This window comes from Phyllobates terribilis, unplaced genomic scaffold (genome assembly GCF_046119375.1).
Source record: "Phyllobates terribilis strain yellow unplaced genomic scaffold, ASM4611937v1 Scaffold_1__5_contigs__length_1240528914, whole genome shotgun sequence".
NCBI lineage: Eukaryota > Metazoa > Chordata > Amphibia > Anura > Dendrobatidae > Phyllobates > Phyllobates terribilis.
This window is the reverse complement of record NW_027362761.1, coordinates 532527598-532554566: the sequence shown is the minus strand read 5'-3', so window position 1 is coordinate 532554566 and position 26969 is coordinate 532527598. Positions and strand designations below refer to the sequence as shown.

Below are 26969 nucleotides of genomic sequence, written 5' to 3'. Positions count from 1 at the left end.
AGATCCCTCTGGGCAACTTGAAGTTCCCGGACCTTACTTGGTGCCCTTCACGGCGGCTTAGGTGCGGTTGTGGCAGCTGCACCTTGGAAGTGCAGAAGCCTCCGGTTTTCCAGCCGAGACCTGAAGTAACTCGGCTAGTCCAGGGACCCGTTCCCTTCTTGCCTGATCCCTCTGACACTTGGCAGATTCAGGCGTACGGGTGCCGTCCTGCACTCACCGTACCCCCTGGGATCTCTTCAGTTCCTGGAGCATTCCTCCCTTGCTCCCCTCTCACTCTTGGGCCTCTCTTACTAGGCGCCACTCTGGAGCAGAGCTCCTGAAGAGACTCTGCTCCCCCCTCTTCTCCTCTCTCTCACTTACTACTCACTAACCTCACTAACTAAGATGGCTCCCCTTTATACACACCTACTATTCAAGTGCTCCCCTGTTCTGCGTCCTCCACCCACACCCAATACTGGTTCCCCCTCACTTTGGTTCCCCCCACTCCAGCCAGGGACAGGGCAGCAAAAGAAGTACATAATGCCCTTCCAGCCGGCCTGGAGTAGTGTAGTGTTGAGTGCAGGTGTTGGGGTCCCGTGCAGTACTCCATCCTTACCTGAGAGAAGGAGATGCCACACCTCTGGGTGAGGTGCAGTACCTCTGTGGCGACTGAACCCTCAGGGGCGCCACAGATGCATACTACACATTAAAATAGTGCATGAATTCAAGTATTTAAAGGCATATTTCAAGTACAATTCAGATTATAAAAACATTAACGTAATCTCCAACTTTGGGGCTCTACACTGTTATCTAGGTTGGTCAGTACTTCAGCTGAAATCATATACAACTGATGCCAGGAGTCACAGATTCCCAGTAGCATCAAGCCCAGCTGTAGTGCTCACATAGGTCAGAAGATTGATCTCCTGAATTCCAATAGTACACCATAAAAGTAGTCAAGTGTCTTCTCAGACAAACTTGTCCTAGCAAAATTTACTTTCTCTTGATTGTAGAAAAGCTGGAGTTATATTGTGATCTAGCTTGGAGCTGCAGAGTTCAGATGCAGAGGCACAAATGGAGCCAAAAGTAGTATCCTCTTCTGGAGTTGACCAGGGTACTGTAGGCAATTCTTGAGAATCTGCTAGATCTATAGAAGTGTTCCTGCTCCAGAATTATGTCCTCTCCTCTCAAAGTGAACCAGTGGGCTTTCAGTACTGCCTTTGTGTCTCTTGCCTGTGTCCTCGATTGTAGGACTCACTGCTATGGACGTGCAGTCTCTCCACCTCCTGGTCAAGTGACTCTTCTTCTCTTAGTTGTTGCACAGTCAATTGGACTTTACTTCTGTTACTTGTCCTCCTCCAGGTTGCAGAGGGAAGAACAATCTCTTGGGAAATGGAAATTTGACTCAAACTCGATCCTCTGTGGATTGATCAGTTCATCTCTACTTGTTAACATAGAACTCCTTATTTATGAAGGCATTAAAGCTATTTTTCAAATACATCCCAATGAGACAGAAATACAGTTTGGGGCTTCACCCAATGTGACCAATTCATCTATTTTTTTCTATAAAACTACTATTTAGGTTGTTTTTAGCCCACTCTATATGGAAGAAGATGGTCTATGGGTTTTTTAGGCAACAAGTCCTGAGTGCAAGTGCACCCTCCATAGGTCTAACTACTATGGAAGATAGCAGGTAGCTCAACAGCCAGAAGGTCCTGATAAGGGAGCCCAAGAGCAAAGTAGAGGTGATAGGCAAGACAAATAGAAGCAAGGCAATATTTAGCAGAAAGCCAACCCAAGCACATAGTTATAGGTGGTGCAAAGGTAGCAGATGCACCGTGACGCTTAGATACTCTAAGGTAGGTGGTGGGGCCTTCTTAACAATTTTGCTTTGGGGCCCAGAAACTTCAAGTTGTGCCGCTATTTAAACCAGTTATAGGCTAAGACAGAAAGCAAAAGACCAAGTGGACAAAGAAAAGACCATTGTCTTGAACATATAGTGGTATACTATTTCCTTAGAGGAGAGCTAATATAAGTTTCATAATGTACTAATATACAATTAAACAGGAGATTACATTTTGACCAAAAAATGTTATTGAAAAGTAGCAGGAGAAAGAAAAATATATATTTTTTTATATTATTTTCAGCTTATCTCATCTTTCTCTCATTCTCATTGATGTTTTGGTACTTTGCCGAGGGCTTACAAAAAACAACAACAAAAAAACAAACAAAAAAAACACCATCTAAGCAAAACAAATGACATCAACTCAGGCTTTTCAATTCCTGGATGGCAGCAGCAGCTTGTTGATCCAGCCTCCATCCTGGATCTCATGAAGTAAAACAAGGGAGGCTGGCAGTAGGATAGCACTGCCGGATTGAGGAAGCTGACGACTGACAAGCCTGTGGGAAGACAATGTATAAAGCTGCTAAATTTGTAGGTTGATGCTCAGCTACTACTTTGGATTCATTCCTGTCCTCAGCTGAAGCTCGGTCCCCAGTCCGCCCTGTCTGCAGATATGAAGGGCTGCATCTTTGTTGCCTCTCTCTTGATTAATGTGCACCTTAACGCAGCCTGGACTGCCCAGTATGCCGTGGACTGCCCCGAGCGCTGCGACAGCAACGAGTGCAAGAGCACCGCGAGGTGTAAGAGGACAGTCCTGGACGACTGCGGCTGCTGCAGGGTCTGCGCTGCCGCCGCTGGGGAAACTTGTTACCGGACTGTGTCTGGCATGGATGGTGTTAAATGTGGGCCCGGACTGAAATGCCATTTTTTTACAGAGGAGGATGATTTTGGAGATGAATTTGGAATATGCAGAGGTAATAATCATATTTTACGCTGTTTCTGATTAACCAATTGTGGCGTTATTTCTCATTTTAACATTATGCAGAATCATGCTAATATATATTTTTGCAAATATTTCACACTTTTGGAATCAGTTTTGTGCCCCTGTCCTGTAGTCCTAGGTAAAATGAATAGTGCAAGAAAGCTCTTGTGACTTGCTCCAATCTCAGCTCTGCTACATCTATGCATGATGCTTTACAGATTTTAAGTACAAGATGCTACTATCTATCCATCTATCATCTATGTATTATCTATCTATCATTATCTATCATCTATGTCATATCTAGCTATTATCTATTATCTATCTACTATTTATCTATCTATTACCTATTTATATATTATCTATCTAATATCTAACTAATATCTATTTATCTCATATCTATCTGTCTATCTAATATCTATCTATCTGTCTATCTAATATCTATCCATATATCTATCTATATATCTATCTAATATCTAGCTATCTATCTAATATGTATCTATCCATATATCTATCTATATTTATCTATCTATATATCTATCCCATATCTATCTATCTATCATCTATGTCATATCTATCTAATATCTAACTAATATATATTTATCTTATATCTATCTGTCTATCTATCTAATATCTATCTATCCATATATCTATCTATATTTATCTATCTATCTATCTATCCCATATCTATCTATTATCTATCTATCATCTATCTATCTATATTTATCAATCTAGTATCTATCATCTACCTATTCTATCTAATCTATCTTTATCTATCTATATACATATATATATATATATATATATATATATATATATTCATTCATCTATATCTATCTATCTCACTTTCTCTCTTATGTCTATCTATCTAAATCCAAAAACTGGTGTCGGCCCTTAAGCGTCAGATGGCAAAAAAAATAGATTTTAATCAGCCCATTCGACATGTCAGCTCAAAATAGCAAAAGGCTTTTCTATTTTGAGCTGAAACAGCGCATGGGCTGATTAAAATCAGTTTTTTCACTATCAGACTTTGGAGAGCCGCCCTCATTTTATTGATAGCCTAAAAGTGCTTCCTTCTTTTCTTTCTTTCTTTCTTTTTTTCTTTCTCTCTTTCTTTCCCAAATCTATGCCAATCCTTACAAGCTCATACTCCAATACATCACATGTGAATTTATTATTTAACTCTTTCTATCTATATAATCCACCTTTTTTTTTTCATTTAAAGTTATATCAATTTACCTGCAGTCCTAAAGAAAATGCAAAAGACTTTGACATTAAGCATAATGACCGACAAAACACTGACAGGTGAAGAGAATAACATTGATTATCTAGTGATCATGAGACCTAACGAGGGGTGGGGTATATCAGGCAGCAATTGAAAAGTCAGTTCTTGAAGTTGATGTGTTGCAAAAAATGAGCAAAAGTGATGATCTGAGCAACAAGGTCCATATTGTGACAGTTAGATGACTGGGTCAAAGTATCATGGGTGTTCCCAGTATGCTGTGCTTAATAACTACCAAAAGTGGTCCATGGATGGTCAATGGGTGAACCCTTGACCTTGGATGCACATGAAGTGGCGAAGGCTAGACGATCAGGTACGATCCTATAAAGGAGATATTGTAATACAAATTGCTAGAGAAGGTTAATACTGGCCATGATAGAATGGTATCTGAACGCAGAGAGCATCAAAGATTAATGAGTATTAGGCTCAGATAGATAGACATGCTTGAGAAAGGCTCATTTTTCCTGGAGCTGAAACACCTCTTTTGAGATGGGTCAATAAAGCACCCATATTTTGTGTATACTTTATTTGGAGTGGCCCTCCCATTGGTTTCCAGGGATTTGCACCTAATATTCCAGAGAGCGGCTGTTACAATTTTATTCTACATAGATAGATAGGAAACATTTACTTGTGCTTTCCAGTTACAAGTTACACTAGAATCATATCAAAGAAAATCTAGTTCTTGTCATGTAAAACCACAACTAATGAAATGAGAGTGCAGAGGTTGTGTATCAGGAAATAATGACTGTGCACAGTTACAGAGAACTGGAGTATATGGCCCCAATCCATTAAGACTGGCATGCCAAAAGTCACAATTTTTATTGCACAAATTTAAAAATGTTGCCACTTTTCACCTTGTTTTACTCCAGGCATAAAGGGGTTTTCCTATAAGCAAAGTACATTTTAATTGATATATATTATTAATAATAATTATTATATTATTATTGATAGATCTTGGAATAAAAATACATTTCACAATTGGATGTGTTCAAAAATAATGTTCCTGTGCTGAGATAATCTTAATAATGTGTTTCTGCTATGTGCTGTGTAATGGCTGTGTCTGACCATGCAGAGCTGCTCCAGTTCATGGTCAGCACATGCCACAGCTGCAGGACAGGGGAAAAGACACTTATGATGAGTGACTATACATATGAAACAACAGGGACTCGCAGCTGCTGCTTTCTGAGGTAACACATTTCCCTGCCTGAGGTGACATGGGAGTGAGTGTTTCTGCTGCGTCTCTAACCCTCTGAACTCATCATTAATCAATTTAGTGACACATCAACTCAGTGTTATAGCTCCGACAGGGAAGGTGTTACCTCAAAAATCACTGATATCTTAGATCTTCATACGAGCAGAATCAGGACCTACCGTATGTGGTAAATAAATAGTGCAGAACCACCAAAATTTAGGACATAAAAGTGATTTATTGATTATACTCAGACAAGAAAAATAAAAGGCACATTGATTATAATTAAAATATAGCAACCATAACTGACCATCTCCTGGCAAATGCCGATCTCTTAGCCCGACCTGGGGTTTCACTCAGAAAATGACTTCTTCTAGAGCAGTGTTTCTCAACTCCTGTCCTCAAGACCCACCAACAGGTCATGTTTTCAGGATTTCCTTAGTATTGTCCACGTGATAATTCCATCATTTGTGCAATGAGAATGAAAATCCTGAAAACATGATCTGTTGGTGGATCTTGAGGACAGGAGTTGAGAAACACTGTTCTAGAGCATGATCAGCGATCTAAAGATGTACCATTTATACATCCACTTATAAAAATGAATCTACAAATAGTTTTCTGCATACACCTGTAAAGCATACAGTGGTGGCCAAAAGTATTGGCACCCCTGCAATTCTGTCAGATAATACTCAGTTTCTTCCTGAAAATGATTGCAATCACAAATTCTTTGGTATTATTATCTTCATTTAATTTGTCTTCAATGAAAAAACACAAAAAGAATTGTCCTAAAGCCAAATTGGATATAATTCCACACCAAAACCTAAAAAAGGGGGTGGACAAAAGTATTGTCACTGTTTGAAAAATCATGTGATGCTTCTCTAATTCGTGTAATTAATAGCACCTGTAACTTACCTGTGGCACCTAACAGGTGTTGGCAATAACTAAATCACACTTGCAGCCAGTTAACATGGATTAAAGTTGACTCAACCTCTGTCCTGTGTCCTTGTGTGTACCACATTGAGCATGGAGAAAAGAAGAAGACCAAAGAACTGTCTGAGGACTTGAGAAACCAAATTGTGAGGAAGCATGAGCAATCTCAAGGCTACAAGTCCATCTCCAAAGACCTGAATGTTCCTGTGTCTTCCGTGTGCAGTGTCATCAAGAAGTTTAAAGCCCATGGCACTGTGGCTAACCTCCCTAGATGTGGACGGAAAAGAAAAATTGACGAGAGATTTCAACGCAAGATTGTGCGGATGGTGGATAAAGAACCTTGACTAACATCCAAACAAGTTCAAGCTGTCCTGCAGTCCGAGGGTACAACAGTGTCAACCCGTACTATCCGTCGGTGTCTGAATGAAAAGGGACTGTATGGTAGGATACCCAGGAAGACCCCACTTCTTACCCCGAGACATAAAAAAGCCAGGCTGGAGTTTGCCAAAACTTACCTGAGAAAGCCTAACACGTTTTGGAAGAATGTTCTCTGGTCAGATGAGACAAAAGTAGAGCTTTTTGGGAAAAAGCATCAACATAGAGTGTACGAGAAAAAAACTTAGGCATTCAAAGAAAAGAACACGGTCCCTACAGTCAAACATGGCGGAGGTTCCCTGATGTTTTGGGGTTGCTTTGCTGCCTCTGGCACTGGACTGCTTGACCGTGTGCATGGCATTATGAAGTCTGAAGATTACCAACAAATTTTGCGGCATAATGTAGGGCCTAGTGTGAGAAAGCTGGGTCTCCCTCAGAGGTCATGGGTCTTCCAGCAGGACAATGACCCAAAACACACTTCCAAAAGCACTATAAAATGGTTTGAGAGAAAGCACTGGAGACTTCTAAGGTGGCCAGCAATGAGTCCAGACCTGAATCCCATAGAACACCTGTGGAGAGATCTCAAAATGGCAGTTTGGAGAAGGCACCCTTCAAATATCAGAGACCTGGAGCAGTTTGCCAAAGAAGAATGGTCTACAATTCCAGCAGAGCATTGTAAGAAACTCATTGATAGTTACCGGAAGCGGTTGTTCGCAGTTATTTTGGCTAAAGGTTGTGCAACCAAGTATTAGGCTGAGGGTGCCAATACTTTTGTCTGGCCCATTTTTGGAGTTTTGGGTGAAATGATCAATGATTTGATTTTTGCTTCATTCTCTTTTGTGTTTTTTCCTTGCAAGCAAATTAAATGAAGATAATAATACCAAAGAATTTGTGATTGCAATCATTTTCAGGAAGAAACTGAGTATTATCTGACAGAATTGCAGGGGTGCCAATACTTTTGGCCACCACTGTATATCAGCAATGGCATTAGGAATTAATTATATAAACATTCTTCTCTTATTTGTGTACTATTATGGTACCGTATAGTATTGAGTTGCAATAGATTTTTAGATAGGCCAGAAATTATCAATACATGATGAACAGGTGTAGCAGAGCTAAGATCGTCATAGAAAAAAAATGATCACAGCTCGTAGATAATAGATTTCCTATGTTGTAAATACTACGGCAGGCAAGCATGCAGAACTATGGTCTGTAACAAAGTGCAGAGTTAAAGAACAAATTCACCTCAACATGCCAAAAATCTAATAATCGATAGATATGAGATAGATAACTACATAGATAGATGGATAGATACATATGAATAGAAATGAGATATATAGATAGATAGATAAATAGATAGATAGATAGATAGATAGATGATAGATAGATAGATAGATAGATAGATAGATAGATAGATAGATAGATAGATTGATAGATAGATTGATAGATAGATAGATAGATAGATAGATAGATAGATAGATAGATAGATAGATAGATAGATAGATAGATAGATAGATATTCCATATATATTAAACAAATAGATTTTATAAAATGCAACCAAAATAAGAAAGTGAAAGCAGACAACTACAGTATTACACTACTGAGCATTATATTATCCGGAGGAAATGCTTCTAAAGTAATATTTAAATGAGTCATTGTTTCTCAGACATAATCCCTCTATTGTGCTGTTCCATTGTGTCTTGTACGTGCTGTATCCAGTGCACACATACAGTGATATATTAGTCAAGCAGAATTCCTTATTTCTACAAACCACTATATATAGAAAGGAAAATGAACTATTTTGTGGGTTTAGCTGTCACGACAGAAGTCCTGATGACAACCTCTGAGGACATATGAGGAATAAAGAACTGGGCCGGCTGACTAACATGAGGCTCAGTTCCAAGAAAATGGACCTCTTTAATTGTTTCCATATTTCTCCTCTTCACCACTCATTCGTCCAGGATCTCTTCTTCATGCAGCACATTGCTGATTCATGTCACAGATAAATCTTTTCTAGGTTAAGCAGCGGCTCCACTGACAGCTACAATATATAACTGCATTTTTTTCTTCATTGGGAATGATAGAATATCTTTTTAAAGGGAAAGAGAATGCCGGTAGAAGGAGGGGATACTTTTAAAATAAAGAAAGAAATTTTACTGCTGCTCAGCACTGTCGCTCGGTGTTCTCTGCTCAGGGCCGAAGGCAAAGTGTGGCCCTAATCAAAAATTAAAAAGTGTGGCCCCAAATGCTAACATATTGCACCCTCACATAGACACAATTAGGGTGCATTTATCAGAGCCGACTTCAGACCTTTAAATGAGCGCAATTGACTAAATTCAAGTTGCATGGAGCTTGTTTATCAGCTGACAAAGAATGATGAGGGCAGAACGATCGCTAGATCATCCTGTCCCCATATACAGTATCATGTTATCGACAGCAAATCTTCTGTTCACATTGGGCATTGTGCCGCCATAAAGATGATTTTTTTGTCCTGGCATAAATGATCCAATCTCCGCTGAATGGGTATATTGCTCTTTCGTTGGGTGGTAGCTCACACGTTTCCTTGTACGAATGCTCATCTGCAGTGTCAGCATTTTTAAATGTGAATAGTACACACATCCAGAATGCACTACATGCTAAACCCAAACTGCAGGTTACACACAATTTATAATATGTTGCACACAAACTCAGTACTACACATACACTGTGCTCACAATTATTAGGCAATTTGTATTTTTGATAATGACTTTTATTATAGAACAACTACAAAGCTGTCGGCCAATCCAAAAGGTTAATAAGCCTGAAACCTGAATATTTAAGAAAGTAAAAGGAAAAATATCTATGTGCGCCGAATTATTGAGCAACTAAATGAAAAATGTAAATTTTCCTATCTAAAGTGTTAATTTTCATCTGTGTTTCATTTCATGAGAATAATAACCAAAGAACTCAATACCTGGCAGGAGGTTTGGGAGTTAATTTTGAGTGCAACTTCAACCCAAAAAGGTCCAACTAGTTCATCTTTAATAATATCAACCCATAGCACTGCTCCACCGCCATCTTATCTTACTGCCATCTGAGTGGAAATGGAGGTCTGAGCCCGTTACTGATCCAGACACGAGCCCATCCACCTGCTCAGTCAAGAGTCTCTCTCATCAGTCCATAAAATCTTTGAAAAAGATTTCCTGAGCGTTTCTGCATCTCCCTGGCAGAAAAAAACGCATGCGGATTGTACATGCGGATTGTACATGCGGATTGTACATGAGGATTGTACATGCGTTTTTCCTGCCAGGGACATGCGGATGTGAAGCGTTCTTCACATGCGTTTCCACATGCGGGTTGACAAGCGCTTTCCAAGCGATTTTAGCATCACTTGGAAAATGCTTGTCAACTTGGTCACACTATATAAATCCATGCAAACGGCATGGATTTATATACTGTGACTTTAAAGAATGGTAAAAATTAAAAAAATAAATATATACTTACCCTCCGATGGCCCCCGCAGTCTTTATTCGCTCCGTCCTGGCTTGCCGGCAGCTCGCGGTACACTACACTGAAGGACCTGCCGTCACATGACTAACTGTCTACCGCGATCTGCCTGTTCTATGGTAACCGGTTCTGGAGGAGAGTCTCATGTCCTCCAGACCCGGGTACCATCCGCACATTGAAACGTTTGGATCCCGCATGTACAGATCTAGTGATGCGGAATCCAAGCGTTCCAATGAAAGTCAATGGCGGCGAAAACGCAGCTCTTCCGCAAAATAATTGGTAGTGCTGCATTTTTTTCCGCAATGATAACCCGCAGCATTTTTGACACTGCGGAAATGCTTAAAAAACGCATCGTGGGCACATAGGCTTAAGATATTTCTTGTCTCAGTTTTGACACTTCAACTTTTGTGTCTTGTTCAGTGGTGATTGGGTTCGGCCTCCCTCACCTCGGCCATGTCTGTAAGCACTGAACACCTTGTACTTCTGTGCCTTGTTCAGTGGTGGTCGAGTTCAGGCTCCCTCACCTCGGCCATGTCTCTGAGCACTGAAGACCTTGTACTTCTGTGCCTTGTTCAGTGGTGGTCGAGTTCAGGCTCCCTCACCTCGGCCATGTTTCTGAGCATTGAAGACCTTGTACTTCTGTGTCTTGTTCAGTTGTGGTCGGGTTTCAGCCGCCCTCTCCTCGGCCATGTCTCTGAGCACTGAACACCTTGTACTTTTGTGTCTTGTTCAGTGGTGGTCGGGTTTCAGCCTCCCTCACCTCGGCCATGTCTCTGAGAACTGAAAACCTTCTACTTCTGTGTCTTGTTCAGTGGTGGTCGGGTTTCAGCCTCCCTCACCTCGGCCATGTCTCTGAGCACTGAACACCTTGTACCCCTGTGTCTTGTTCAGTGGTGGTCGGGTTTCAGCCTCCCTCACCTCGGCCATGTCTCTGAGCACTGAACACCTTGTACTTCTGTGTCTTGTTCAGTGGTGGTCGGGTTTCAGCCTCCCTCACCTCGGCCATATCTCTGAGCACTGAACACCTTGTACTTCTGTGTCTTGTTCAGTGGTGGTCGGGTTTCAGCCTCCCTCACCTCGGCCATGTCTCTGAGCACTGAACACCTTGTACTTCTGTGTCTTGTTCAGTGGTGGTCGGGTTTCAGCCGCCCTCTCCTCGGCCATGTCTCTGAGCACTGAACACCTTGTACTTTTGTGTCTTGTTCAGTGGTGGTCGGGTTTCAGCCTCCCTCACCTCGGCCATGTCTCTGAGCACTGAACACCTTGTACCCCTGTGTCTTGTTCAGTGGTGGTCGGGTTTCAGCCTCCCTCACCTCGGCCATGTCTCTGAGCACTGAACACCTTGTACTTCTGTGTCTTGTTCAGTGGTGGTCGGGTTTCAGCCTCCCTCTCCTCGGCCATGTCTCTGAACACTGAACACCTTGTACTTCTGTGTCTTGTTCAGTGGTGGACGGGTTTCAGCCTCCCTCACCTCGGCCATATCTCTGAGCACTGAACACCTTGTACTTCTGTGCCTTGTTCAGTGGTGGTCGGGTTTCAGCCTCCCTCTCCTCGGCCATGTGTCTGAGCACTGAACACCTTGTACTTCTGTGTCTTATCCAGTGGTGGTCGGGTTTCAGCCTCCCTCACCTCGGCCATGTCTCTGAGCACTGAACACCTTGTACTTCTGTGCCTTGTTCAGTGGTGGTCGGGTTTCAGCCTCCCTCTCCTCGGCCATGTCTCTGAGCACTGAACACCTTGTACTTCTGTGTCTTGTTCAGTGGTGGACGGGTTTCAGCCTCCCTCACCTCGGCCATATCTCTGAGCACTGAACACCTTGTACTTCTGTGTCTTATCCAGTGGTGGTCGGGTTTCAGCCTCCCTCACCTCGGCCATGTCTCTGAGCACTGAACACCTTGTACTTCTGTGTCTTATCCAGTGGTGGTCGGGTTTCAGCCTCCCTCACCTCGGCCATGTCTCTGAGCACTGAACACCTTGTACTCCTGTGTCTTGTTCAGTGCTGGTCAGGTTTCAGCCTCCCTCACCTCGCCATGTCTCTGAGCACTGAACACCTTGCACTTCTGTGTCTTGCTCAGTGGTGGTCGGGTTTCAGCCTTTCTTACCTCTGTCATGTCTCTGAGAACTGAACACCTGCCTCCCTCACCTCGGCCATGGCTCTGAGCATAGAACACCTTGTACTTCTGTGTCTTGCTCAGTGGTGATTGAGTTTGTCCTCCCTCACCTCAGCCATGTCACTGAGCAATTAACACCTTGAACTTCTGTGCTCTCCAGGGAGGTTGCAGTTCTGCAATATGACAGCATTGGAGGGCAATGGCTTCCTGGTAGATACTCGTTTGATTCTTCTCAAATCTTTGGCAGTTAATTTGCATCTTTTTTGATCAACACATTTTTTGTGACCCTGTTGACTATTTTCAGAATCAGTTAAATTTCTTTTTTTGGCCCATTTTGCTTGAGGAAAACAATCTCCTAATAATTCTGCACTCTTTTATAAAGGATGTTATATCTTTAGGCCGCACCCTCCCTCATTATACAAATTCACATGACCTGATCTGCTTCATCCAATAAGTTTATACAGTGCGAAGTTGGAAAATCTGCATAAAAATGATGATATTGTCAAAATATTCAATTAATTGTGCACACAGTGTATGTTACACGCACGACACCTAAGTTCAGATAGGGGCGAGACCGGTTACATGAATTCGTTGGAATCCTGGGGGATCCATTAATCCATTACTTAGGGCGACCATAAGCTTCAGCTTCTCTCAGGCACACGATAGATTCAGTTGCTGACCAGACCCATCTGACAAGAGTCTTCATAAACGGTAGAACAGTAACATTTAATGAGGCACAGCCAGTGCAATGCTAATGTCTCGTTGAGCAACAGGCTCTAGTAATAACAGTACAGTCTCCTTTGCAGCACAGCAGTACCCAGTCTATTATTCAGTAGCACAGTACAGCACAGTTTTAATGCATACACAACCACAGGCTTTTTCTTCACAAGGACTCAATAGTACACAGCATTCTTTATCCTGCATGGAGATGGAGGGGGCGGAGGGTGTGATGAGGGAGATAATCTCTATGACAGGCTTCCTTCCAGTCCTTATCTTCCTGGCCGATAATACTCCACACTGTTAGCTCAGGCAGTCTAACTGACCTTTGTTTAGCTTCCCTCCTGACCTAAATTCTGTTCCCTTGACTTCTGTGAGATACAGATCATAAGCCACCTTTCTCTTCGGCTCTTGCCAGACAGTAAACAACTTCCCCACAATCCCCCTGGGGCTCTGCTTAAACCCTCCCTGTCTCCTGTGACTGTGTTAACCCCCCTAGTTGCTGGATGCTTTTAAAGCAACAGCGCTACTTCTGCATGTCACATGTATACTGTATGTGAAATACACACTCTATGCTTACATACACTAGCACACTCTGTATGTTATATACACTTACATTCAATGCTACACCCACACTGCATATTAGACACTCTGGCCAATTGTCCAGCTTAGTCTCCTTAATACCGGCACAGATTTCAACTTACGACATCTGTGTTACATGTAGTGCATGTTTGGCTCAAGCTCAGGCTCTAAGTTTTACAGCCAAAGTCTAAGGCCACAGCCCCACTATCAGTATTTGGTCAGTATTTGGTCAGTATTTTTTCCCTGGAGTGGGAGCCGGAACCAGGTGAGGAACAATCAGAGAAAAGGTATAATAGAAACAAGTCACCAATTCTGCATTTATCACCCACTCCTGGTTTTGGCTCCCACTCCTGAGAAAAAATACTGACCTAATACTGATAGTGGGGTCATGGCCTAACTGTTAGAAATGGAGCTAGCTCTGATCCCAACATATTAACGTCTTAGATTTAAACTAGTTGTCTGGGCTGAAATAAAAAGTCTCCCGTCCTGAAATAAAAAGTCTCCCGTCCATCTAAATGACTTCAGACTGCCAACATGTGACACTGTTATGATTCCACAGTATTTCATGTGTGGGTAAGTGAACAGGTGACCACATATATATTATTTGCATATGATTTGCATATTTGCAATCATATGCTCGCTAGATTCTCCTGGCTTCTATCAATAGAACAGAACTGAGAGAAGTGTAGGAGTCCGCACATGACTTCGCATTGCACAGTGTTAAGATTCAGCAGTCTGCAGTCACAGAGAGTGACTGAAGACTTGTCACTTCAGCCCAGACAAACCCTTTAAAAAATGGCAAATGAAGGAAGTTGTCCAAAGCCCATCAGTTCCCCCAAAACATAATTTTAGAGTGCCAATTGCATGGCATCTGGCAGGCTGTTTGTCATTTTTACATACCTGTGAAGCTCAGCCTGTGACTTTGCTTCATATTTCATAATACACTGCAATATTACAATAATAACAAAAAGCGAAAAAAAGAGTAACCATTATAAGTTAGGTATAACTTTTCTTTTGTTCCATCTAACAGTATAATAATACAGTGTATTGTACAAGTCATCAAGTGATCGCACTTAGGACCAATAAAAAATGTAAAAAAATATATATATATTTAAATAGTGTTGTGTAAAAGTTTTAGTCAGGTGGGAAAAAATCCTACAAAGTAAGAATGTTTTCAAAAATACAAATGTTAATAGCTTATTTTTATTATTTAACAAAATGCAAAGTGAATGCACAAAGGAGAAATCTAAATCAAATCAATATTTGGTGTGACAGTCATTGCCTTCAAAACAGGGATTTTGTAGAACTATAGTAGGTGTATGATTAACTAATTATACCAAACAGGTGATAGTGATCATCATTTCCATATGTAGGTGGAAACAGTCATTAACTAAAACAGAAACAACTGTGTAGGAGGCTTAAAATTGAGTGAGGAACAGACAACTTCTGCTTCAAAGGTGAGCCTGTGGAAGACAGATTCATGTATCAGGTCATACACTATGGCAAGGCAGAGAACATCAAGCAACAAGCAACTTTGAGGACTGTAGATGCCATGGTCAAACAAAAACTTAGCGCAGCAGATGAAATGACACATCATGCTTACTTCCTTATGAAATCGGAAGATGTCAGGCGGTGCCATCAGCTCACAACTGGCAGAAACCACCGGGATCCAGTTACACCCATCTACTGTTTGGCCAGAAGTCTGGCCAGAAGTGATCTTCATGGAAAAATTGTGACCAAAACCATACTTTAGACATGAAAACAATGGCAAATGACTCAACTCTGAATGAAAGCATAAAAACAAAGGAACTGGGTTGCAGAAACATGGCAACAGGTTCTATGGACTTATAAGTTAAAATGTGAAATATTTGGTTGTAACAAAAGGCAGGTTATTCGCCAAAGGGCTGCAAAGTGGTACAAAAATGAGTGTCTGCAAACAATCATGAAGAATTATGGAGGGTCCTTCATGTAATACCATCAGGTAGGTGTCTTATTGGCTCCAAATTTTCTCTGCAGCAGGGCAATGACACTAAACATACAACCAATGTCATTAACAACTATCTTCAGCATAATGAAGAACAAGGAGTCCTGGAAGTGATGATATGACATCCACAGAGCCCCAGTCTCAACATCATTGAGTTTATCTGCAATTATGTGAAAAAAAAAAAAGAATTTGTGGAGGCCACAAAAAAATGTGGTTAGTTTTCCTAGATGTTTGGAACAACTTCCTGTCACAGGTATGTCAGAGGTGACATACCTCTGACATACCCGCGTTGCCCTGCAGTTGGTTGCAGGAGATCTTTATGCTTGGCATTTCAGACATCTTCTTAGAGGCTGGTTGTCTTTAGGACCCAGTGGCTACCTCCCTCTGGCTAATTATCTCCCTGGCCTGGGTGTATAAATACCTGGTGTGTCTGAAAGGGAGGTGCAGGCGATATTCATTACTACTTATGAGGCTTTAGCAAGAGCAGTACTTCATCCTCTCTGGAGCTTAAGGCTGTGTGCACATTTGTCTGGAGTCGTCTAAAGCTAAGCAATCTCCCTCTGTTTGTCTACCCTTGTTGTCTATAGAGTTTAGTGAGATTGACTAGTGCTCATCTCCTCCCTTCCCTAGCCTTAGCCATACACCAGGGAAAGTCAGGGTGAGGCACGTGTGCGGCGATTGGTGAAGAGCCAATATAGGGACAGTAGTTAAGACAGGGTGACTTCTTGTCGGGGTTGTGTATCTCTGCCAGGGGAGCTGTCTGGGAGTGAACCAGTACTGGGGAAGGTAGAGGAACTCATGCAGTTAGGGGGTGTCACAGCATCACACATCTCCCCAGAGATTCGCAAGAAAAAAGGCATGTTTTTTTTTGTGAAAAAAAGGGACATTTTGTTGGGACCTGTCCTTCAATTCCTAAACAAAAGGAGACTCGATTAACTCTTGGTAGTCTGGAGTTGGATAAACAAGGGGTGCATTTGTGCCCAAACTGCAGTTCCCGCTTTTTCTTGACAGCAGAGGTTGTGCTAGAGAGCAAAACCGAGAAAATTTCTGTGTTTGTTGACAGTGGAGCCAGAGTCAGCATGGTAGATGCTGAGTTTGTGAAAACTCATGGTCTTGCTTGCTGTACTTTAGATAAACCTATTTCCATTTTCGCCATTGACTCGGCGCCACTTGCACAGGAAGCATTTGCTCAGATTGTACATAATGTAAAACTGAAGGTGGGGTCAGTTCATTGTGAAATAATCCCTCGATATGTCCTGGACAATCTTCCCACACTGATTGTTTTGGGTATCCCTTGGCTTATTAAACATATCCGTTGCTACTGTCTCTATGGAAATATTACCTGCTTTTCTGTCTTGTTTTGAGGACTTTTTTTCTGAGAGGCGGTGTCAGGATTTGCCTCCTCAGCTTTCTTATGACTGTCCTAGTAATCTGACCCCCAGAGCTAAACTACTGAAGTCCAGACTGTATAATCTTTCTGGCCCTGAGAGACAAGCCATGAAGGATTTCATTGCAGAAAGTCTGGAGAAGGGACATATCAGACCCTCATCTTCGCTCGCGGTGGCAGGGTTCTTCTTTGTATAGAAAAAAGATGGCGGTCTACGTCTCTGTTTAGATTTCCAGGAATTAAATCAAATTACAATACGTAATCCATACCCCCTTCCTCTGATTCCTGATTTGCTCAGCCAGGTTGTGGGAGTTAAGGTATTCTCCAAGATAGATTTAAGGGGAGCCTACAACCTGGTTGGAAGGACATTTCGAGAGTATGGTTATGTCTTTTGGTTTGACCAATGCACCTGTCAGTATTCCAGCATTTCATAAATTATATTTTCCATCATTTGGTGGGGAGATTTGTGGTGGTTTATCTGGACGATATTTTGGTTTACTCACCTGATTTTGAGACTCATCGGGGGCATGTTAAGCAGGTGCTCCAGATATTAAGGGATAACAAACTTTATGCCAAACTAGAGAAATGTGTTTTCGCTGTTCAGGAAGTGCAACTTTTGGGGTACTTGTTGTCATCTTCGGGTTTTCGAATGGATCCAGAGAAGATCCGTGCAGTCCGTGACTGGGAACGTCCCGTGAACCTGAAGGCTCTACAACATTTTCTGGGCTTTACTAATTTTTACCGGAAATTCATCCAAAATTACTCAGTAATTGTGAAATCCCTTACTGACATGACTAAGAAGGGGTCTGATTTTTCAAATGGTCAGATGCCTCCCTCCAGGCTTTTTCTTCCCTAAAGAATTATTTTGCCACTGCATCTATACTCAGTCAACCCGATGTTTCTCAACCCTTTATTGTGGAAGTTGATACATCGGATGTGGGGTTTGGGGCTGTGTTGTCTCAGGGTCCGTCCCCTGGTAAATGGTGTACATGCACCTTCTTTTCTAAAAAATTGTCTTGGGCTGAGAGAAATTATGACATGGATAATAGGGAACTTTTGGCAATCAAATTGGCGTTCGATGAATGGCCACCCTGTTGGAGGGGGCTGTCCATCCTATTACTGTTATTACTGACCATAAGAACCTTTCATATCTCCAGTAAGCTAAATGTCTCAACCCTAGGCAAGCCAGATGGTTCCTGTTTTTAACTAGGTTCAATTTTGTTGTCACTATTCGTCCAGGGGTCAAAAATGTCAAGGCTGATGCTTTGTCCTGGAGCTTCCCTGGTGGTGGTGACCATGAGAACCCTGCCCCAATGTTACAGAAAGGGGTAGTCATTTCGGCACTTTATGTTGAACTGGAGGGTGAGGTGTTGGAGGCACAGGGGGATGCCCCTGCCTCCTGCCCTTCAGAAAAGTTATTCGTACCATCTAATCTGCGCAGCAAAGTAATTAAGGAACATCATAACTCTGTGCTTGCTGGGCATCCAGGTGGTAAGGCAACCGCAGACCTCCTCTCTCATTGTTTTTGGTGGTCGGGGTTGCATCGGGATATAATTGAACACGTAGCTGCTTGTAGTATTTGTGCGCGTTCTACGGTTTCGCATACCCATCCGTCTGGTACTCTTCTTCCGTTTCCTATCCCTAGTAGGCCATGGACACACTTGTCCATGGATTTTATTACTGACCTACCGGTTTCTGAAGGCAACACGGTGGTTTTGGTGGTAGTAGATAGGTTCAGTAAAATGGTTCACTTTATCGCATTGCCTGCACTTCCAAATGCCAAGACACTTGATCAGGTGTTCATAAATGAGATTGTGAAGCTTCACGGGGTTCCCTCCGTTGTGGTGTTAGAACGGGGGACCTAGTTTGTTTCCAAGTTCTGGAAGGAATTCTGTTCTCGACTGGGGATGCAGCTGTCCTTTTCCTCTGCCTTCCACCCTCAGTCTAATGGACAGACCGAGCGTGTCAATCAGAATATGGAGACCTACCTCATGTGTTTTGTTTCCGAAAATCATGAGGATTGGGCATCCTACCTACCGCTGGCAGAATTTGCCATATAATAATCATCATCAAGAATCCACTGGCAGGTTACCATTCTTCGGTGCATACGGTTATCACCCACAGTTTAGTACCTTTAGTGGGGTAGGAGCTTCAGGAGTTCCTGACGAGGAACGGTTTGCTTTGTTGCTCTCCTCTGTATGGCAGGGTGCACTGAGTAATTTAAAGATCATGGGAGACAGGTATAAATGTATGGCTGAGAGAAAACCCTTGCCAGGTCTGGACCTGAATGTGAATGACTTTGTGTAGTTGTCTACCAGGAATATAAGATTGAAAGTTCCTTCTTGGAAGCTGGGTCATAGGTTTATTGTTCCCTATAAAATAACCGCCATCATTAACCCAGCAGCGTTTCGTCTTGAACTTCCTCAGGCCCTTAAAATCCACAATGTGTTCCATAGATACTTACTTAAAAAGTATGTGGAATCTCTTGAGCCCTCGCCTCTACCACTGCCCCCAGTAATGGTTGATGGTTATCTGAGTTCTATATTTCGAGGATTGTAGATTCTCGTCTCCAACGTCGTTCTCTACAATACTTGATGCACTGGAAAGGCTATGGTCCAGAGGAGAGGATGTGGGTTTCAGTGTCAGAGGTGAACGCTCCCAGATTATTTCACTCATTCCACACCTCTTTTCCTGAGAAACCCGGTCCTGAGTGTCCGGAGGTCACTCGTAGAGGCGGGGTACTGTCATGGGTGTGTCAGAGGTGACAGACAGATGCCCTGCAGTTGGTTGCAGGAGATCTCTACGTTCGGCATTACAGACATCTTCTTAGAGGCTGGCTGTCTCTAGGACCCAGCGGCTACCTCCCTCTGGCTAATTATATCCGTGGCCTGAGAGTATAAATATCTGGTGTGTCTGAGAGGGAGGTGGCTGAGATATTCCTTACTACTTGTGAGGCTTTAGCAAGAGCAGTACTTCATCCTCTCTGGAGTTGAAGCCGTGTGCGCATTTCTCTGGAGTCGTCTAAAGCTAAGCAATTTCCCCCTGTTTGTCTACCTTTGTTGTCTATAGAGTTTAGTGAGATTGACTAGTGCTCATCTTCTCCCTTCCCTAGCCTTAGCCATACACCAGGGAAAGTCAGGGCGAGGCACGCATGCGGCGATTGGTGAAGAGCCAATATAGGGACGGTAGTTGAGACAGGGTGACACTAGACCAGACTAGAAAGTCTCCTCTTCCCCGTTTCCCTAGAGTCTGGGCTACCTTTCCCTCCTCCCTTTGTGTAGCACTAAGTCTTTCCCACACCTGGCGTGACTCTTCCCTTCTTAGTTCCTTGATTCCTTCATTGATGCTGTTTTGAAGGCAAAGCGTGGTCACACCAAATATTTATTTGATTCAGATTTAGACCAGCTGCCAAGCTCTGCAGATCAGTTCCTATTCGGTAGTCTAATAAATATATGCAGAGTGAATATGATGCTTTAGTCTGCACACATTTCAGTTTGCTTAACTAAGATGGTCCATTATACCTACAATGGTATATTTTCCCTGCCACTCGGTGGAAAAATCCATATGACTTCCATATGACTTACCAATGTAATTTCTGATGCACAAATGAATTAACTTTGTGTCACGTATAATGCTTACATTTTCTTCTTACTTTATTGCAGAATGTCCATATGGCTCCTATGGGATGGACTGCAGAGGAACCTGCAACTGCCCGTCTGGAATATGTGACCGAGTGACAGGGAAATGCATGAAATTTCCTTTTTTCCAGTTGACTGGAGCCAAACCTCCGAACAAACGACGACCCTCTTCTTCTTCTGGTATGTTCTCCCTTGTAATACTATATCTAATGATGACTGAAATCTGAAGATTTCATAGGAGACAGCCTCACATTTTGCTTATAAGCATAGAGCATCATACTGTACACAGTATATAGAAAGATGTTGGCTGTCATCCTCCTACAAAGTGTTCTCCATAGCAATCACTGTACTCTGCTCAAAAAAAAATAAAGGGAACACTCAAATAACACATCCTAGATCTGAATGAATGAAATATTCTCATTGAATACTTTGTTCTGTACAAAGTTGAATGTGCTGACAACAAAATCACACAAAAATCATCAATGGAAATCAAATTTATTAACCAATGGAGGCCTGGATTTGGAGTCACCCCCAAAATTAAAGTGGAAAAACACACTACAGGTTGATCCAACTTTGATGTAATGTCCTTAAAACAAGTCAAAATGAGGCTCAGTATTGTGTGTGGCCTCCATGTGCCTGTATGACCTCCCTACAACACCTGGGCATGCTCCTGATGAGGTTGAGGATGGTCTCCTGTGGGATCTCCTCCCAGACCTGGACTAAATCATCCGCCAACTCCTGGACAGTCTGTGGTGCAACGTGACGTTGGTGGATGGAGCGAGACATGATGTCCCAGATGTGCTCAATCGGATTCAGGTCTGGGGAATGGGCGGGAAAGTCCATAGCTTCAATGCCTTCATCTTGCAGAAACTGCTGACACACTCCAGTCACATGAGGTCTGGCATTGTCCTGCATTAGGGGGAACCCAGCGCCAACCGCACCAGCATATGGTCTCACAATGGGTCTGAGGATCTCATCTCGGTACCTAATGGCAGGCAGGTTACGTCTGGAGAGCACATGGAGGGCTGTGTGGTCCTCCAAAGAAATGCCACCCCACACCATTACTGACCCACTGCCAAACCGGTCATGCTGAAGGATGTTGCAGACAGCAGATCGCTCTCCACGGCGTCTCCAGACTCTGTCACGTCTGTCACATGTGCTCAGTGTGAACCTGCTTTCATCTGTGAAGAACACAGGGTGCCAGTGGCGACTTTGCCAATCCTGGTGTTCTGTGGCAAATGCCAAGCGTCCTGCACGGTGTTGGGCTGTGAGCACAACCCCCATCTGCGGACATCGGGCCCTCATACCACCCTCATGGAGTCGGTTTCTAACTGTTTGTGCAGACACATGCACATTTGTGATGACCAAAACAAAAGCAAATCACCAGAGGTGAAATGCCATCTCCAAATCACTAAACCAAAAACCCAAACTAAAGTCTAGTAGGTATCTAAAGGTAAGTCAAACGAGTAGAGATATAGCATGAAGAGAAATATAAATAGATACCCAAGACACATTGGAGATCTATATAAAGCATAATCTTTATTCATAGCAACATATTATTATAAATAAAAACACCATATAAAGAGGTATTGGGAAAAGAGCAGCTAAAACAGTAAGGGATACAGGGTATATAAACCCAAAATAGTAAACATGCACATTTGTGGCCTGCTGGAGGTCATTTTGCAGGGCTCTGGCAGTGCTCTTCCTATTCCTCATTGCACAAAGGTGGAGGTAGCGGTCCTGCTGCTGGGTTGTTGCCCTCCTATGGCCCCCTTCACGTCTCCTGGTGTACTGGTCTGTCTCCTGGTAGCCCCGGCAGCCTCTGGACACTACGCTGACAGACACAGCAAAACTTCTTGCCACAGCTCGCATTGATGTGCCATCCTGGATGAGCTGCACTACCTGAGCAACTTCTGTGGGTTGTAGAGTCCGTCCCATGCTACCATGAGTGTGAAAGCACAACCAACATTCAAAAGTGACCAAAACATCAGCCAGAAAGCATTGGTACTGAGATGTGGTCTGTGGTCCCCACCTGCAGAACCACTCCTTTATGGAGGGTGTCTTGATAATTGCCAATAATTTCCATCTATTGTCTATCCCATTTGCACAACAGCATGTGAAATTGATTGTCAATCAGTGTTGCTTCCTAAGTGGACAGTTTGATTTCACAGAAGTTTGATTTACTTGGAGTTATATTCTGTTGTTTAAGTGTTCCCTTTATTTTTTTGAGCAGTGTATATTCTTGTGATCTACTCCACCTTTGTCTGTGGAGGTGTTTATTTTAAAGGAAAACACTATTTCAAAGAAAAACTGCAATAGTGATTCTCTGCCATACACTTATTATACCACCTGGTACTTGTAATTCACATAAAAAAGTGGTGCAGTTCAATAAGAAGATGACATTTTGACATTTCGAGCAAAGCTGTAATGCTAATAATGAAGAAAAGAAGGGGAAACTCTAAAGACTTTGTGTGACTGTGTGAACCACAGCTAAAAAACCCAAATTGTTTCTGTAAACCTCATACATTTCTCCAAAGATATAAAGATCCTATTGCCCGTTCTCTCCATTGAGTGATGTACGTACATTCAAATCGATCTCTCCAATAAAATCTGCTAATAGGTTTCCATAGTCTCCATTTATTATTGATGGGACATATTTGTTCAGGACATTGATAGGGCTTCCGATTCTTCTACCTTCATTCTTACCTCTGCTATTTCAGTCTGCATGCTGTCAAAGGAAGAAAGAGTAGGAATCTCTCTATATGTGCGATGTATAGGAGACATCATCCATCATCCATCCAGCTCAGAGTCAACTGTAAATTAGAGATTGACCCTGCAAAGGGGAAAACTGATGAAAATGCAGAATATAAATCACATAATGGCCAGAAATAGAATTATAGCTCATGTACAGTACAGACCAAAAGTTTGGACACACCTTCTCATTTATAGATTTTTCTGTATTTTCATGACTATGAACATTGTACATTCACACTGAAGGCATAAAAACTATGAATTAACACGTGTAATTATATACTTAACAAAAAAGTGTGAAACAAATGAAAATATGTCTTATATTCTAGGTTCTTCAAAGTAGCCACCTTTTGCTTTGATGACTGTTTTGCATACTCTTGGCATTCTCTTGATGAGCTTCAAGAGGTAGTCACCGGAAATGGTCTTCCAACAATCTTGGAGTAGTTCCCAGAGATGCTTAGCACTTGTTGGCCCTTTTGCCTTCACTGTGGAGTCCAGCTCACCCCAAACCATCTTGATTGGGTTCAGGTCTGGTGACTGTGGAGGCCAGGTCATCTGGCGTAGCACCCCATCACTCTTCTTCTTGGTCAAATAGCCCTTACACAGCCTGGAGGTGTGTTTGGGGTCATTTTCCTGTTGAAAAATAAATGATGGTCCAACTAAACGCAAACCGGATGGAATAGCATACCGCTGCAAGATGCTGTGGTAGCCATGCTGGTTCAGTATGCCTTCAATTTTGAATAAATCCCCAACAGTGTCACCAGCAAAGCACCCCCACACCATCACACCTCCTCCTCCATGCTTCATGGTGGGAACCAGGCATGTAGAGTCCATCCGTTCACCTTTTCTGTGTCTCACAAAGACACGATGGTTGGAACCAAAGATCTCAAATGTGGACTCATCAGACCAAAGCACAGATTTCCACTGTTCTAATGTCCATTCTTTAGCCCAAACAAGTCGCTTCTGCTTGTTGCTTGTCCTTGGCAGTGGTTTCCTAGCAGCTATTTTACCATGAAGGCCTGATGCACAAAGTCTCCTCTTAACAGTTGTTGAAGAGATGTGTCTGCTGCTAGAACTCTGTGTGGCATTGACCTGGTCTCTAATCTGAGATGCTGTTAACCTGCGATTTCTGAGGCTAGTGACTCGGATAAACTTATCCACAGAAGCAGAGGTGACTCTTGGTCTTCCTTTCCTGGGGCGGTCCTCATGTGAGCCAGTTTCTTGGGGACACTTTCAAAATTTCCCCAATTTTTCGGACTGACTGACCTTCATTTCTTAAAGTAATGATGGCCACTTGTTTTTCTTTACTTAGCTGCTTTTTTCTTGCCATAATACAAATTCTAACAGTTTATTCAGCTGGGACTATCAGCTACTATCAGATAGTCCCAACTAGGGTTGGGACTATCAGCTGTGTATCCACCTGACTTCTGCACAACACAACTGATGGTCCCAACCCCATTTATAAGGCAAGAAATCCCACTTAAACCTGACAGGGCACACCTGTGAAGTGAAAACCATTTCCGGTGACTACCTCTTGAAGCTCATCAAGAGAATGCAAAGCAGTCATCAAAGCAAAAGATGGCTACTTTGAAGAACCTAGAATATAAGACATATTTTCAGTTGTTTCACACTTTTTTGTTAAGTATATAATTCCACATGTGTTAATTCATAGTTTTGATGCCTTCAGTGTGAATGTACAATTTTCATAGTCATGAAAATACAGAAAAATCTTTAAATGAGAAGGTGTGTCCAAACTTTTGGTCTGTACTGTATATACATACAGTATAACTCACTTTGCTCACACTGCGAGGATTCTCCAGTCCTGGCTCTGGGAGCGGTGAGTGGGTGGACATAAGTATGTGATGTGCATACATGTGGTCACATACTGACTAGTTGGGTGTGGCCTTGTTGAGCGCAAGTGAATTGAGCAAGGCCAGACACAGTCTAGTTGGAATGTGGCTGGAAGTATGCAAATTGCATAATTGTGGTCACATGATTGCCCGCTCCTGGAGCTAGCACCGGAGAATCCTCACTGTGGCACTTCACAAATCTGTAGTCACTCTAACGTGGACCCTTAAAAGGGTTGTCCACTCTATATTTATTTTAACACGTTAAGGAATGATATGGCGGTATTTATTAATTTATCAGTATGACAGGTTCTCCTCCTGCACTCCTTCCTTACAGATTGCACCGCTCTCCTGTTCTCAGTGATGGGGAAACATGTGACCAGGTCTGTCCATCAGTCTCTTCCAATTGGAAAACAGCTTTTTCATGTGCACTGTTTTCCCATTGGACGAGGCTAATGGACAGACCTGGTCACATGTTCCTCCATCAGCTACTGTTTTGGAAGCAGGAAAGTTGTAAGGAAGACAGCATTAATTAGTGCAGGAGGAGAACCTATAATACTTGTATATTAGTAAGTACCACAAGCGCATGTCCACAATGCACTGGTTAAAATAAAGTGGACAACCCCATAATATTTTTCATTTATTCTCATTGTAATCAGGTCTCTGATTTTCTTATAAAAAGTTAAAGATCCATTTGCATCAACTTAAAGTTTAAAGGGCTGTCTGGCTACCAAAGTTTAAAAGAAAAGAAACTCTGTGATTGCTATAAAATAATAAAATAGATAATGGTATCCGTACCCCCCATCCATCCATCCATTTCTTCCCTTTCCCCTCCCCGCTTTCCCCGTCGCTCCCATCCTAAAGGCTCCCGAGATCCCTATTAGTATTTTTACTTCCTGCATAGCCAGAACAGATATGTGACCGCTGCAGCCAATCACTATAGCAGTATTGTGTTGTATACAAAAGTGCACAGTGATTCCTTTATACTTTCCAGCTATGACCTACATGGCACAATGTTTTTCTCTTTTAGTGATGGTGTGTGGAGAAGGAATTTGCCTGTAGGAGCATTTGACATAGTAACATGTCAGACAAGTCTCTGTCAAAATATTAGCATTTTAATGTGATATACAGTACAATATAATTTTTTTTTGCTCTTAGATTTTGAAATGGCTTCCGGAGATGGGAACAGTGTTAAAGATAAGGAAAAAGGATCTCGATCAGGAATAAAATGGTTAAACCCACGCTGATCACTACTCTATAACTGTGTAAAAGAAGGACTGTGTGGACATTGGACTAAGGGAGAACATAACAATACAAGCAAAGTGGACATGTCATCAATTGGGAACTTGGCTCTCCATGTGACACTGATAATTTATAGCAGCGGAGAGATTCTTATAGAATGTGGATTTATTACAGATGTACATCTTTGTTCTGTCAATTAAATACTGTTCAACCTTTTTGTAAATGTGTAGTTATATAAACTTTTTATTTTGGATCATTTTCAGTTGTCTAGTATATCTAATACAGTTTACATGTGTATTTAAATAAATGCTTTGTAGATTAAACTGGTGTGACTTCTGCTGTCTTTTCTCATTTCATTAGAGCTATGTTCCCAAACCTGTGACTCGTGAGTCACAAGTGGCTCTCAGAATCCTGACAAGCGTCTCACGGCTGTCTCACTAGACCATCGCAGACAAGTGAAAGTTGCTTCTAAAACACAGCAAAGGAGGAACCATGAAAAGGTTCTAACAGTGCTGCAGCTCCCTCTTCTTTATTGCTGGTGATGTTTACTCTGCAGCTCCCTCTTCTTGCTTGCTGATGACTACTCTGCAGCTCCCTCTTCTTGCTTGCTGATGACTACTCTGCAGCTCCCCCCTCTTGTTTGCTGGTGA

At 42.4% G+C, this 26969-nt stretch overlaps 1 protein-coding gene across 1 annotated transcript; it reads left to right on the top strand.

Annotated features, from left to right (window-relative positions):
• Nucleotides 1–2249: 2249 nt before the first annotated feature.
• On the top strand, nt 2250–26596 carry ESM1 (endothelial cell specific molecule 1). The gene is made up of 3 exons (XM_073655065.1): nt 2250–2793; nt 20504–20659; nt 26236–26596. Exons 1-3 carry the CDS (start codon nt 2493–2495, stop codon nt 26322–26324), a joined length of 546 nt encoding a protein of 181 aa, XP_073511166.1. The 5' UTR covers nt 2250–2492; the 3' UTR covers nt 26325–26596.
• The last annotated feature ends 373 nt before the right edge of the window (nt 26597–26969 follow it).